General features: G+C 36.9%; 1 protein-coding gene across 2 annotated transcripts in view; it reads left to right on the forward strand.

The window, feature by feature from the left end:
* Positions 1 to 14,379, forward strand: part of Ugt8 (UDP glycosyltransferase 8) — a 72,083-nt gene that overhangs the window by 8,857 nt on the left and 48,847 nt on the right. For both annotated transcript variants that reach the window (XM_020153350.2, XM_074041590.1), the window contains exon 2: positions 13,486 to 14,309. In XM_020153350.2, the coding sequence (XP_020008939.1) occupies positions 13,488 to 14,309 (822 nt within the window). In that variant the 5' untranslated portion in view covers positions 13,486 to 13,487. The remainder of the gene's footprint in view (positions 1 to 13,485; positions 14,310 to 14,379) is intronic.

Consider the following 14,379-nt stretch of genomic DNA (forward strand, 5'->3'; position numbering starts at 1 on the left):
GTGAGATATCTATTAGTATACTAGGAATATTGATGGAAAAATGTAGTTACCTTCTCTGACACTAACCTTATCTTAGAAATACTCATTTTCCCCTAAACAGCAATAAAATGTTGCATAGCTTTTTAAAGTACAGTTTGCAGATCTCTTTCACATGCACTGTCATTTTATTCTTTCTGCCCTGAGCACTGATCAGTAGGTTGTAGCATTTCACAGACCATGACTTGGGGGTGCACAGTTGTTAAGTCACTTCTTGAGGTTATCAGGACAATCTCTGGGGGATTTAGTGTTAGGATCTGGGCTTTTTGCTTAGAGTAATGTGTTTGAACTGCAGTGAGCCATCTGCTTATTTTCTGTAATGCTGAGACCTTAACCTCGTGGATATTACCTTTGAATAGTCTTCCTTTAATCCTTGCTCACACTCTCCATGCCTTTCCCAGGCCTGTCCTGCCCCCCTCTCCACTTGTGACAGAGCTCTTCATCTACTCCTCAAGTTGTGCCTCTGCTTCCGTTGTGGGTGTTTTTAAGAACAGCTTTTGTCCATGAACTCCCATTCTTCTGTCTTTATCCTCAGTCTCTTTGCTGAGGTTATTCATGCTTACAGACTGGATTTCTTACTTACTTTCAAAAGCATTGAGTTAGAACTCACACTCAAGTCTGGCACCTCCATTTGCATCAGTCAAGTGACAGACTTGAACTCATTTTGAGTTTTCCTCTCCCTTATTCCTTATATCTAATCTGGCCCTGATTTGATGGCCATCTTCTTCATGAAGACCTTCCCTCTTGCTTGACACTTTCCATTCACCTTGTACTACTATCTTTGGTCACTTCTTGACCTTGACCTTGACTTTGACCTTGACTGCCTATTTCTCACCTTTCCCTTGCCCTTCCTGCCTTCCAATCACTATCTGTCAGTTATCCTCATTGCTGACTCACCTACCTTGTTTGAGTGTTACTTGACCTTAACCTTCACTTTCACTTGGGGATCGGAAATCTTTGGCCCGGCCTTCAGAACTCTGCACTGTCTAGCTGGATATGCCTACCTTGACATGTCTGTACTTTCAAGGTTTTGACACTGAAGTTCCATCTCAGATTACAGTTTCCTACTTCCTTTTCTGTGACTTCCACTTTTACAGATGCTTATGACATTTTAACAAGTAATTCTGTTCACATCCTTCCTGTGGGTTCCCAGAGGGTGGAGTCTCCTTTTTGTCTCTCCAAATACCTCCTTGGACAAACAGTACTTACCAGAGATATGATATTCAAACATCATTGAATGATGTTTTTAGTTTCTCACAAGGCAGTGAGGGTAGGAAGTTCCCCAGGTTTCTGTATGTATGCTGATGTTTTTTTTTCTGTTGTTTTCCCCTCAAATTGCATCATCCAAACTTGAAAATGTGTCCCTGGTGTTTTTTGTTGTTGTTGTTGCTCTGCTGCTTGAGCCATACTTCCAGCCCATTTTGCTCTGGTTGTTTTGGAGATGGGATCTCCAGAACAATTTACCTAGGCTGGCCTTGAAATGCAATCCTCACAAGGATCTCATCCTCCCAAGTAGCTAGGTTTATAGGTGTGAGCCACTGGTAACCTGGCCCCTTAGTTTTTTTTTTTTTTCCCCCCGTTTTGTTTTTAAGTGAAATATTTTTTTATGGGAGTAACACATGTTATAGAGACTGATGCATCAATGGAAAAGTCTGTTCTGTAGAAAGGTCCTGGCATGGTTCCATAGAACTCTTCTTTATGAAATTACAATGGTTTAGGGGTTTTTAGAAGCCAATGGTTTGGGGCTTCTAATAGATGGAAGGACATTCAGAGATATTTCCAGTAAGGATAATAAAAGGAAGTAATGACTACAGTAAATAAGTTTATTTAGGGGAGAGAAACAAATGAAATATGAAGACTATTAATAAAAAGTGATGCTTGTCTGTGTTATTTGGCAGTCTTAGATCATTCTTGAAGGTACTGACTTAGACTTTATCTGAGCCTTTGCTTTGGTATTTATACATACATATATATATGTATATGTATATGTATGTATAAATAGATAGATAATAGATAGATCGATATATTTTTCTGATTTCTAAACTATCTCCAACACAGAAACAAGCTCCTCTGTCTGTCCTACTTTCTCTTGCTTTTCTTTCTCTCCCCATATACTTGTCTGCTCTTCTATATAGATTGTGTCTTTTTTAAGGGATTCAGAGGCCAGATCTTAAGTAACAGGCATCTAGGTTTTAATACTGCTTACAAATGCAGTCCTATTCTTGTTCCTGACTTGGCCACCCTGACCAAAAGAGGGTGGAAGGAGAGACATCTGAACCAGACATGCTGATTTCCTGGAGGGCTGCACAGTAGGCATCTGTAACATTTAGAGAGTAATTCAGCCATCTTTTGAATGAGCAGCCTTTTAAATGACAGGATAATTTTGCTTTGGTGACAAGATGCATTGTGATTTTTTTATAGTAAAAATATTTCAGGGTTTTGTATTATAAAGGATTAAGAAGGTCATTACTAAGGCTTTTCCAAGAAAAAGCCTTTTTCAAGAAAAAGTTGACCTATTATCTGACATGTGACAATGACAGGTAAGAGATACTTGGGTGAGGACCCAGAAAATCTTGAGTGCTGGTTTTAATCTGCCAATGAGTAACCATGGACTAGCTCTGGGTTGCTAGGCAACCACTCCCTGGAGACTTTGTCCCTTTCTCCATATGATAGGGTTTGGACTCTGATATTTGGTGATTAAGTTGTGACTCTGATTTATTTTTAAATGAAAGTACATGTTTTAAAGACATACTTGCCATCACATTGTAACAAATATATTAAGTGTCAATCTTTAACTATAGGTATATTATTTTTGCAAAACTAATAATGGCAATGATATACAGAAGACTGGTATGCACTTGCTTCATTGTGGTGAATATCTGGTATAATCCTAGATGCTTAGAAGATGCAAACCTGTAAATTTTTACCTGTTAGTAAGACATTCATGTGTCTTTCTGTAGAACCTACCTGAGAATTAGTATCACTTTGCTGGTTTTTTTCATCTTTTATCGGTGGTACCGGGGTTTGAACTTTCGAAGCAGGTGCTCTGACACTTGAGCTACATCTCTGCCCCGCCCCTTTTTTGCTTTAGTTATTTTCATGTAGGGGCTCTAGCATTTTGCCCAGGGCTAGCCTCGAACCTCAGTCTTCCTGTTTAGGCCACCCAGTCATGGGCTACCACACTCAGCTCTGTTTTTTGTTTTCCTGTTGTTGTTTTAATTTAGCAGTTTATACATGTAGTGATTGTGCAGGAATTTTAGGACACAACAATGGGGAATTTTGTTACTTGTTCACCTTGGAGGACTTCCAAGGAATTGAATAGGAAAATGTTTAGATTCTTTTTTTTTTTTGTCGATGTTAATATTTGGGCAGTTATTTTTGGTCCCAAAACACGTTTGAAACATTACATGGAAATTTTTTTTTTTTGTGATTCTCAGTGTTCATGGAGCTAATGTTGAGAATCCATTTAATGATCTTCTGTGATTCTAGTACTTTTAAAAAAATTTGCATTACTGAATGCTGAACATAGGGCCTAGTTACTCTACCACTTGAGCCACGCCACCACCTTTTTTATGCCTTGATTATTTTTGAGATAGGGTCTTGCTTTATGCCTGATTGGTCTTGGTTGTATTCGTCCTATTTGTGCTTACTTGCCTAGATGGGATAATAGGCATGAACCACCATGCCTAGCCATTGGTTGAGATGGGGTCTTATGATCTCTTTTTGTTTGGGCTGGCCTTGAACCAAGATCCTCCTGATCTCTGTCTCTTGGGTAGCCAGGATTATAGGCTTGAGCCAACACACCTGTCTTCTAGTAAATTTCTGTGTCCTTAAAACCTCTAAGTAATGGTATTCTGAAAAAGTAGTTTTCACTACCTGTGAAGGAGTGGGAGATGAAAATTTTGATCTGTGTTTCCCCAGATTTACTTGTTATGTTCCACTAATTAAAACCCCAACAGGAGAGTTTTTAAAAAAGCTAGAACACTGTATTTTGAAATATGATTTATTTTTTAAAGAAAGCATCTATCTGTCAGAATTTTAAGCCTCAGACAACCCCAGTGGGATGACCTAGAATTTTCTCATTTGTTTAAGAATAAGATCAGATTTGAAACAAAGAATTTCCATATTGTTTGCTGGGTGTTGGTCCCATGATGCATGTGCATGGAGATAACTGGTCTTGGGGAACTGCAGAGAAAGAAACCTGCACTGTATTATGTATGTGTGTGTATATGTATTTACATATATATGTACACGTGTGTATGTATATGTATATATGTACATAAATGAATTTTAAATATATTTAAAGACTGAAAGTGTTTTCATGATACCACATTCTTTATTAAAAAGGAAAATCATAATGTTTCTGTGTTGCACATTTTATCCTTACTGGTGATTCTCACAAGTGGTTCATGATCCAGCACTGTCAGCAAGGGAGGTGGTTAGAATGTAATGCATGGGCCCATTTCAGGTCTATGAAATCAGAACCTGTGAAGGCAGACCCAGAGGTTTGTATTCACAGGCCTACCAGGTGCTTTTGACATGTCCTACTCTTGAGACTCACCAATCTATGACACCAATTATCTGGTGACTTCATTTTCTCATGTGGTGAAAAATTCCTGTCATTTTGAGGATGAAAGGAAATTTCACAATGCCTCTCTGGTTAAACCTTCCCTGGTTAGTTTTATAACCTAAACTGATGCTGTTGTATTTTTACTTACTAATTGGTTGGCTAGATTTTCCCATGTCTTCTCAGTTTAGTCAACACATACATACTCCTAAATTAATTTTAAAAATGAGTTAGATTTGTTAGTTTTGTGTATTTTGCTGTGGCATTGTCTAAGTGTAGCCTATTGGTCCTCAATTTTGTAATCACCTGGGAAGCATTTAGAAGAGAAAAAGTTCTAAGACCTAGGCTTCATCTCCAGAAATTCTGATTTAATTGAGTTTGGTTGGGGGTGACAGTTTTTCAGACATCTTTAGCTTGTAAGAGCTCCCCAGGTGATACTAATGTGCAGCAAGAGTTGAATTACAGCCATGTCTTTAAAGAGTGGCTCACCTGCCCCACATCGTCCACTGAAAATGCACAGTAGGTCCTTTAGGTGTTTTTATTGTTTTAAGCAAATGTCTTTTGTGTATGTGTGGTTACAAATAATTTGTTTTTCAATAGGCTGGTGCTGTTGACAGCTCGATCATGGTTGATTGTGTTTTATGACTCTTTTAGCTTTGCTTTTACTCTAAATCCTTGCTTATACAGAGTGCACTCACTTCATGCACTCACTTCTTTGGGGCTCTGCCTTCCATAGCCCCAAAGAGCTTATTTCAGCAGTAATTTGGGGCTTCCACCCTAGAACTATGGAACCTCAATTTATATTCTAATACTATCCCTAAGAAATTTGTGTTCATATTAAGATTCTCTATAACCTAAACTTCAAAAGCAAGGTGAATTTTACATCTTTTTTTTTCCCCTTAGTATCCCATTGATTCGGTCTTGATTACTTTTGTGAATATAATCAGATCAGTTTCATTAAACCTATTTCTTTTTTAGTGCTTTCTGTAGAACCTAGGTCCTCAAGTGTTCTAGGGAAGTGCTCCACTATCGGATTACACTACTGGACTCCTGGATTATTTCCCCAGCCCTTGCCAAACTCATTCTTTTTTTTTTTGCAGTACTAAGGTTTGAACTCAGGGACTACATCTTGCGCCACTCTACCAGCTTCTTGCTGGGTATTTGCAAGTTAGGGTTTTAAGAACTATTTGTCTGGGCTGGCTTTGAACTGAGATCCTCTTGATCTCTGCTCCTCAGTAGCTAGGATTACAGGTGTGAACCACCTGCACCCAGCTGCTAAAGTCATTCTTAAGCACAGTTTTCAAAAATGCAGATTCACGAGTATTTCCCCAAACAACAGCGTATCTGCAGAGGAGACCCTAGTGTCTGTACTTTGAGGATCCCTTCATTTAGGCAATTAAATTTGTGTGTTTTAAATAGTTAAAATCAATCACCACCATCAAGAATGAATTGAATACTGGGTACTGAGAGCAGTATCTGTTGATGTCTGTATTATCCCATTTTCTTTGCCTCTTCATGGCTTTCCACCTGAGGGTGGAGAAACTCCGCGGGTGGGCCAGAGCCAGCTATCACTGATAAGGAGTAGGGTTGCATTTCGCCTTACAGCTTCGCCACCTGTACTGTAGATGCCAGAAAGGAGATAACTCAGATGGGTGTAGGGAGGAGAAATGAGTGCAGCTAGCTCAGGATGTGACAGAAGCGTGGCCTTCTTCACAACCTCTCCTCCAAGAATAGGATTTTGATGCCTTTGGCATTCATCAGTGTCTCAGGTTCAGAACTGCATTGTTTGAGTGGGATTGTTAATGGTCTATTCTTTTCAGTATTTCGTATGTAAAGCAAGGTCTGCCTGTGTAGTACTTCTAGAGATCTATATTAGTCTTCCTTTCTATAATGGAACATGTAGTATAAGGGATGAAGTAATATGAATACAATATTTTTTGTCATGCCCTTTTAAATGATTTTGTTATTAGACAAAGACAACATTTTTAAAAAGAAAAAAACTGACTTGTTGGAAATTTTGATCCAAAACTTCTGATAAGGAGCTTTGGGTTAATTTATTCTGTTAAGTTTGTGAAATGGAAACAAATTTCTTCTTCCTTTGCATTCAGCACTTCCAGTTTTATTTCAGTAGTTATATTGTACACATCCATGCAAAAAAAAAGTGCCTTTACTTTTTATCAGTGAAGCCAAACCATTAATTTAGTGCAATGGTGGATTTTGAAAATTTAGAGTTATCTGTCTTTACATAGTAACTATTGACAACTCACCTGGTTTTCTCCCAATGTATGGTTTCATCCTAAGTATAATCTATTTAAGACTTTTTTTTTTTGAGATGGAAGTTAACCAATAGCAGGTGACCATAATTTACTAAATTTTCTCCTCTTCTTGTCCCAAGTCAAGAATTACCCATTCTATATTGTGGTTTTAGGAGACTTTTTTTTTAAGTAGTTTATTTGAAAATAGCCACTTACAATTAACTGTGGAACACTAGGCATTGCCTGGATATGACAGATAAATGTTTAAAAACTAGGTTATTTAACAACTATATAACAATAAACCTGAATTTTCCCCCAGTTTTTATATGGGTGTGTATATATATATGTGTGTGTCTATATACATATTTATAAATGTATTATTATTTGCCTTTTCTTCTCTTTGCATAGTGAGTTAAAAGTGGATTAGTTTACTAGCTACTAGGTCTTTGTTGAGTTCTTATCTTCTCAATCTGACCTGTAAAATGGAAACAACTGTTCTTGGCTTGTCTGGACTCTGTATAAATAAAACCAAGCTTATCAAGTGTGTCATGCAGGAAAGTTACAGCATCAGAGTTGTAAGGTGACTGACTACCTGATTGGCCCAGCACTTTTGTGGTTTTAGCACGGAAAGTCTCACATGCTGGTAACTCCCTCTATTTTGGGATGCTTGGTCACCTTGGTGCACAAAATACAGTGGCTTAGAATAGGTTGTTTAGTGGCCTGACAAGTAAGTGTGGCATAAGCAGGAGGACTGGTGTTCTGGGACCAGGAGTCTTTGTGGTCATACCTTTCCTGGTTTATACTGGTGCTTGCATGGTCTGATTGTTAATCATTACCACCTCCTCTTTCCAGCCCGCAGGTACAGTAAAAGGGAGGTAAAAGGGAAACCTGTCAGAGCATAAATCAGAAATTGCACGCAGCACTTCTGTTTCTGTCACACATTTATATGACTAAATCTAGTTGCTAGAGATTCTGAAAAATGTCATCTGTTTTGGCTAAGAGCTGGGCTAAAGTAGAGTATTCCATTGTTGGGTAAGAGAAGAGGAGCCACAGCTGTCCTCTTTCTTATATGCCTGTCTATGGCATCTGACACTTTGCAAGGGCTGGCAGAGTGGCTCAAGTTGGTAGAGTTCCTGCCTAGCAATTGCAAAGCTCTGAGTTCAAACCCCAGAACCATTAGAAAAAAAGGTTTCATCAACTAAAAAGAAAGGAAAACATGGATTTCTTCATGAGGATGCATATATGGTCCATCTACATATCTTGGTTCAAAATCACAATTGCCTTCATTCTCTTAATTCACTTTATTGTTTATTGAGCACATACTCTGCATGGTTAGGCAAAGAGAATAAAATAGTTGGCAGATTTTATTAATATCTCTTAAGTTGTGGAGCTTAAATTTTGCTAGGGGAAAATAGAAAAGTAGATCATTACAAAAAATTTATATTTTTTTAACAAGCACTACTGTGATGGCCACTTGGTCATTATTCCTTTTTCTTTTTTTGCTGTGTGGCGTTTTCCACGGCTTCCTTGTAGAGGGTGCTTTGCAGAGGGAAGTTTCTCTAACAGTATTTGAGCGTCGAGATTGACCTCTGGTGCCAATGACAATGGGTATATTTGCTTATCTACTTCATTTTTCTAAATAGTTTATTATTTTGCACAGTTTATTTTCTTTTTATTAAGTTTTCCTCTCAGTTTGTTTTAAATATAAATATGGGCTATTATAAATTTATATTAAAATACAAGATAAATTTGCTTATGTAACTAATAAATTATACAGTGTAAAAATTATAGCTAGAAAAAATTATGTTTCATATAAGATAATTATATTAAACTAGATGATAAATGTATAGGCTGCCTGCATGAGACCATTTTTAACAAAAAAATGAAATTTATTTTTAGAACAGTTTTAGGTTCATAGCAAAATTGGCCCAAAAGTACAGAGACATCCTGTATTCCTACTTACTGATGTCCTGCATAGCAGTGTGAAATTTATTACAGTCAGTGAGCCTCCATTGACACATAATTACCACTCAAAGCCCATAGTTTACTTTAGGGTTCAGTCTTGGTATTGGATATTCTGTAGGTTTTGAAGTCTATAATGATATGTGTCCATCATTATTTTCCCCCAAAGAATACTTTCACTGCCCTAAAAGTTCTCTGCTCTACCTAGTTATTTGTTCTTCACACCCAATACCTAGCAACTGTTGATTGCTTACTGTCTCCAGAATGTCAAGTTGAAATCACATAGTGTGTAACTTTTTCATATTGTCTTCTTTTATGTCATAATACACATTTAAGATTTCTCCTTGTTATTGCATAGCTTGATAGTTCATTTCTTTTTTAGTGCTTAAATAGTGTTCCAATGTCTAGATGCACCACAGTTTATCTGCTCCCCTACTGGAGGACATCTTGATTGTTTGCACATCTTGGCAGTTATGGTTAAAGCAGCTATAAATATCTCTGTGCAGGATTTTGTGTGGGCATGTTTTCAACTCTTTGGTGTAAATACCAAGGAGCACAAATGTAGGATCTCATGGTCAAAGGATCTTTCTTTTTTATGAGACTACAAACTGCCTTCCAAAGTGGCTGCACCATTTTACAATCCCACCAGCAATGAGTGACATTTCCTGTTGGCCCACACACTTCCTAGCATTTGATGCCTGCATTTTGGATTAGCTTGTTTATAGTAATATATCATTGTTAGAATTTGCCATGTCCTATGACATAGGATGTTGAATAGCTTTTCATTTGCTTGTTTGCCATCTGTGCATCTTTGGTGAGATGTTTAAATCTTTAGCCCATTTTTTTTGTTTGGTTGTTTATTTATTGTTAAGCTTTAAGGGTTCCCTGTATGTTTTGGATAATAGTACTTTATTAGAAATGTGTTTTGCAAATATTTTCCCATCTGTGGCTTATCTTCTCATTATTTTGTCATCTATGTATTTTAATAAGTTTCAGGTTTGTCAGCTTTCATGTCTAAATTCTGTGATTTTGCTTTAGGAAGCTACATTTCACTAATGTTTTCTGTTCATTCATAGTTTTTTTCATTTAACTTTTGAGCTTATCTGAAATTTGTTTTATTTCCCAGTTCAAAATAAGATTCTATCTTGCTTTCTAATTATTTGAAGAGTGACATTCAAGTTATTTGAATGGTTCACTTTTTCCCCATTGACTTGAAATGACTGAGTTATTGTATAATTTGTAAAAATACTACACACTGACATCACAGTCCTTGGCTATTTTTCTTTTGTACTGGTCCAACTCTGTTAGGGAAGAGAAATTCTTCTGGGGCATCTATTACTATATTGTTTTAATGCAACATTATTTTTAATATAACATTGTAGTATGTTTTAATAACTGAAATTGGAAGGCTCCTCTTTATTCTTCCATTTTAATGTTTCTTACCTGTTTTTATAATTTCATTTTTCCAAGTATACTTAAGAATCATTATTACCTTTGGAGGATCTGGTATAGGTATTTGATTATGATTTTTGTAAGTCTGTATTTTGATAAAAAGGTTTTTTTTTGGAGGGACTGGGGTTTGAATTCAGGGGTTAAAACTTACTAGTCAGGGGTTCTAATACTTGACCTGTGTGCATGTGTGTATTATGTGTATGCTTGTGTGTATGTGTGTGGGGGCACATGCATCTCTGCATGTATGTAGGTTATGCATATGTGCATGCATGTACACACGTGTGCACAGTTATGCATTTGTGTATATGTGTGTGTATGTAAGTGTGTATGCACATATGTGTAAAGTGGGAATTTTGATTTTTTTATCAGTTTGTCTTGACTTTTGTTGATGCATTAGAATTTTCCAAGAAGAAAGCCAGATTATTCTCAGTAAATCTTAATTTTATTTCTAATTATCATACCTCATTTGTTTTCTATTACGTCCTTGAACATTCAGAATTATGTTAAACAGTAGACATAATTGGGGAATTCGTAAGTTGCCACCCCTTCCTGGGTTTGAACACCATAAGTGGGCATGGTCCCCTGCCTTTGCTGATTGCTGGGTGATACTGCATTTACAGCCCCATCCAACCCTGACCTAAAATAATTTATGTAAGAAAGTAAAGAAGTAGCAGTGGTGGTTTCTTTACCTTATGTCAAAAAAAGACAGTAAGTATTCATGGCACTTTAAAACGTCAAGTGCTGTCATATGTCATATATTGTACACGAGGGGTCATAATTAAAGTTTTAAAAGCCTTAGGTGATACCCAAAATCATCAGTTCCAATGTATGAATCAATTAATGCTTATTTGGACATTTGATGAACACAAAATTGTGAATGCTTATATTTGGGTAAAAAATGTTGGTATGAATTCTGTTGTGTAAGTAAATCTCCTTTCTGTAAGGTTTTTTTTTTTTTAAAAAACAATGTTTAACATTAGGGTGTGATTCAGTATACTATTCTAGAAGATCATAGTTGCTGCTCATTCTCTTAGCACCACAGTGAGGATGATGTTCACATTAAAGGGGTGTATCTTTCAGAATTAATTTTGCATCTGAACATACTCATGTATTGGTAGTATTTTTTTATGAAGACTTGTGGACATTACCCTTAGGAGGCATTTTATCACATGAGTATTTGTATTTCTGAATAGTAACTTTTAGAATTGATGTACAAAATCTATGTATTTTTTTAACCTTAGTCTAGTGTGATAGTGACTAGCCACATGTAACTAAACTAAATGAAATTTACTCTTCAGTTCCCATCATACCAGCCACGTTTCAACTGTATAATAGTTTACATGAGGAGGGAATACTCCGTATTCGACAAAAGGCATATCACATTTTAATCATCACAGCACGTTCTATTGCACAGTGCTATTCTAGAACATAAGCAGTTCATTCAAGCAGAAAGAACCTTTTGTGTAATTTATTTTGTAGCAATTATTGAAAATATTAGGAAAGGAAGAACGCAATAAGGAAGACAATGAAAGGATTTGTTTTCTTAGCATTATTTTTGTTTTATTTTTAGTTATTTATGATAAACTCATGGTTTTAACTATTACTGACAGTGTTTCCACTGTCTGCCCAGCTAGACCCAAAGCCCAATGGGGAGAGCAGCTTTTTACCATTGCTCCATTAAGCGGTGCATCTTCTTGGAAATGCAGGTGGTGACAGCAGAGGGCAATAACTGTTGGAATAGCTGTTTTTACATAAATCTCATCCCTGGAATTCATAACATGTCCATGTAAAATCCCTAAGTTTTTCTTTCTCAGAATCAACAAAGGCAACAACAAGAAGACATGTTGGCAAGAGAATATAGTAGAATAAAAGCCAGAAAAGTTTTATTTCCGTGATTGGGTACTTACTTCTTTCCCTTATTGACCTTATAGTTGTAAACGTTGCTATAGAAACAATGTCTTCTTCAGGTCTATTTTTAAAGCCTTTCTAATAATTTAAGCAACATTTAACATTATATGTTTATTTGTGCATTACTATTATATCTTCTGGGAATGGGAGAAGAAAATGCATCTGGAAATATTATTTTATAGTTCATTCTTGATATTAGAAAAATCCATCATTTTCTTTCTATTGATTTACTTTTTAGGTTGCTTGCAGTGTTTGAGTGTTGAGAAGGTATATTTAGATGGTGGAAATTTGCATGAAGGGTAGGGTTAATATGATAATGAGTAAAAGTCAATGTCCATTTGATGATGTATGCATAAATACATTCTGAGTTGTTCAGTTTGCATGTACAGTTGCTTAGAACTTTTCTCTACTTAGTCTAAATATTCACTATATTGAGTAGGTTAGGGGGTGTGTGCACTTTGATCCCTATGAATAGTATGTGTATTTGTAACAAATAATAGATGATGACTTTACACATAATCCATTAATGTGAAAGGCTAAGAAAAATGTTAGCCTCCTCCTGTACAGCCAGCATCTGACTTGTCATTGACATTTGAGTTAAATGAGGAACAGAAGTGTGGTCTGGAACATAGTCTTACATCAGTCCCTTCTCAATATGAAGTGCAGCCCTCTTGACATTTTCAGGTAAAGGGTTCTCTCATGGATAATGTCCTGAAATACATCAGCAAGTTGATGTATACTACATAAATTCAGACTGCCAGGATACATATGGTATTTAGAAAAGAGGAAATACATACTAAAGACCATTTTTCCTATGATAAAGTCTTTTCCACAGAATTGCTGAATTACTACTTAAAATAATTGTTTGCTAATGTGTGCTGGTATTTTTTGCATGATTTGGTCATAATGGGAAATGTAACTACTAAAATAAAATGACTTAAATAAGAGACATGCATATGCTGATATACCTGAAATCATAAATGTCAGCTCTTCTTCCTGGAATTGGCATTGGTGTTCACTTAGAGATAGACAGCCATTTCATACTATGAAATAGATACTTGTCATTTAACCTTATAGAATTTTCACTTCACATTTAAAAAAAAATTGAATTACTTGAGGTAATCCTCTGCTCTTAGGCTGATCCACTTCACAATTTGTCTTCAAAACTGAAGGGTTCACGAAGACAAATACGATAATGTCTAAAAGAATTGGATCCATGGATGTTTTAGACAATCAAAGCCCTGTGATTGTTTTGAACGGTCGACCTTGTATTTTGCTTAAGTTGTTTTCTGATTGTCATTGCAGCTATGAAGTCTTACACACCGTACTTCATGCTCCTGTGGAGTGCGGTTGGGATAGCAAGAGCTGCCAAAATCATCATCGTGCCTCCAATTATGTTTGAAAGCCATATGTACATTTTCAAGACACTAGCCTCGGCCTTGCATGAGAGAGGCCACCACACAGTGTTCCTCCTCTCGGAAGGCAGAGACATCGCCCCGTCTAATCACTACAGCCTCCAGCGCTACCCAGGGATCTTCAACAGTACCACCTCGGATGCATTCCTGCAGTCCAAAATGCGGAATATTTTCTCTGGAAGATTGACAGCTGTCGAGCTCTTTGACATATTGGATCACTATACTAAGAACTGTGACATGATGGTTGGCAACCGAGCATTAATCCAGGGTCTGAAAAGAGAAAAGTTTGATCTGCTGCTGGTGGACCCAAATGATATGTGTGGATTTGTGATAGCTCATCTTTTAGGGGTTAAATATGCTGTATTTTCCACTGGCCTTTGGTATCCTGCTGAAGTGGGTGCTCCTGCTCCTTTAGCTTACGTTCCAGAGTTTAACTCACTCCTCACAGACCGTATGAACTTGCTGCAGAGGATGAAAAATACCGGCGTTTACCTCATTTCCAGATTAGGGGTCAGCTTTCTGGTTCTTCCCAAATACGAAAGGATAATGCAGAAGTACAGTCTGCGACCAGAGAAGTCCATGTACGATTTGGTTCACGGGTCCAGCCTGTGGATGCTGTGTACCGACGTAGCACTGGAGTTTCCCAGGCCCACCCTGCCCAATGTTGTCTACATAGGAGGGATCCTCACCAAGCCAGCCAGCCCACTACCAGAAGTAAGGTTTGCTGAACTCCTTGGTAATTTGTTTTTTAAATATAAAAAAGTCAGTTTTGATTTCTGAAAGA

Source organism: Castor canadensis, chromosome 9 (assembly GCF_047511655.1).
Source record: "Castor canadensis chromosome 9, mCasCan1.hap1v2, whole genome shotgun sequence".
Lineage (NCBI taxonomy): Eukaryota > Metazoa > Chordata > Mammalia > Rodentia > Castoridae > Castor > Castor canadensis.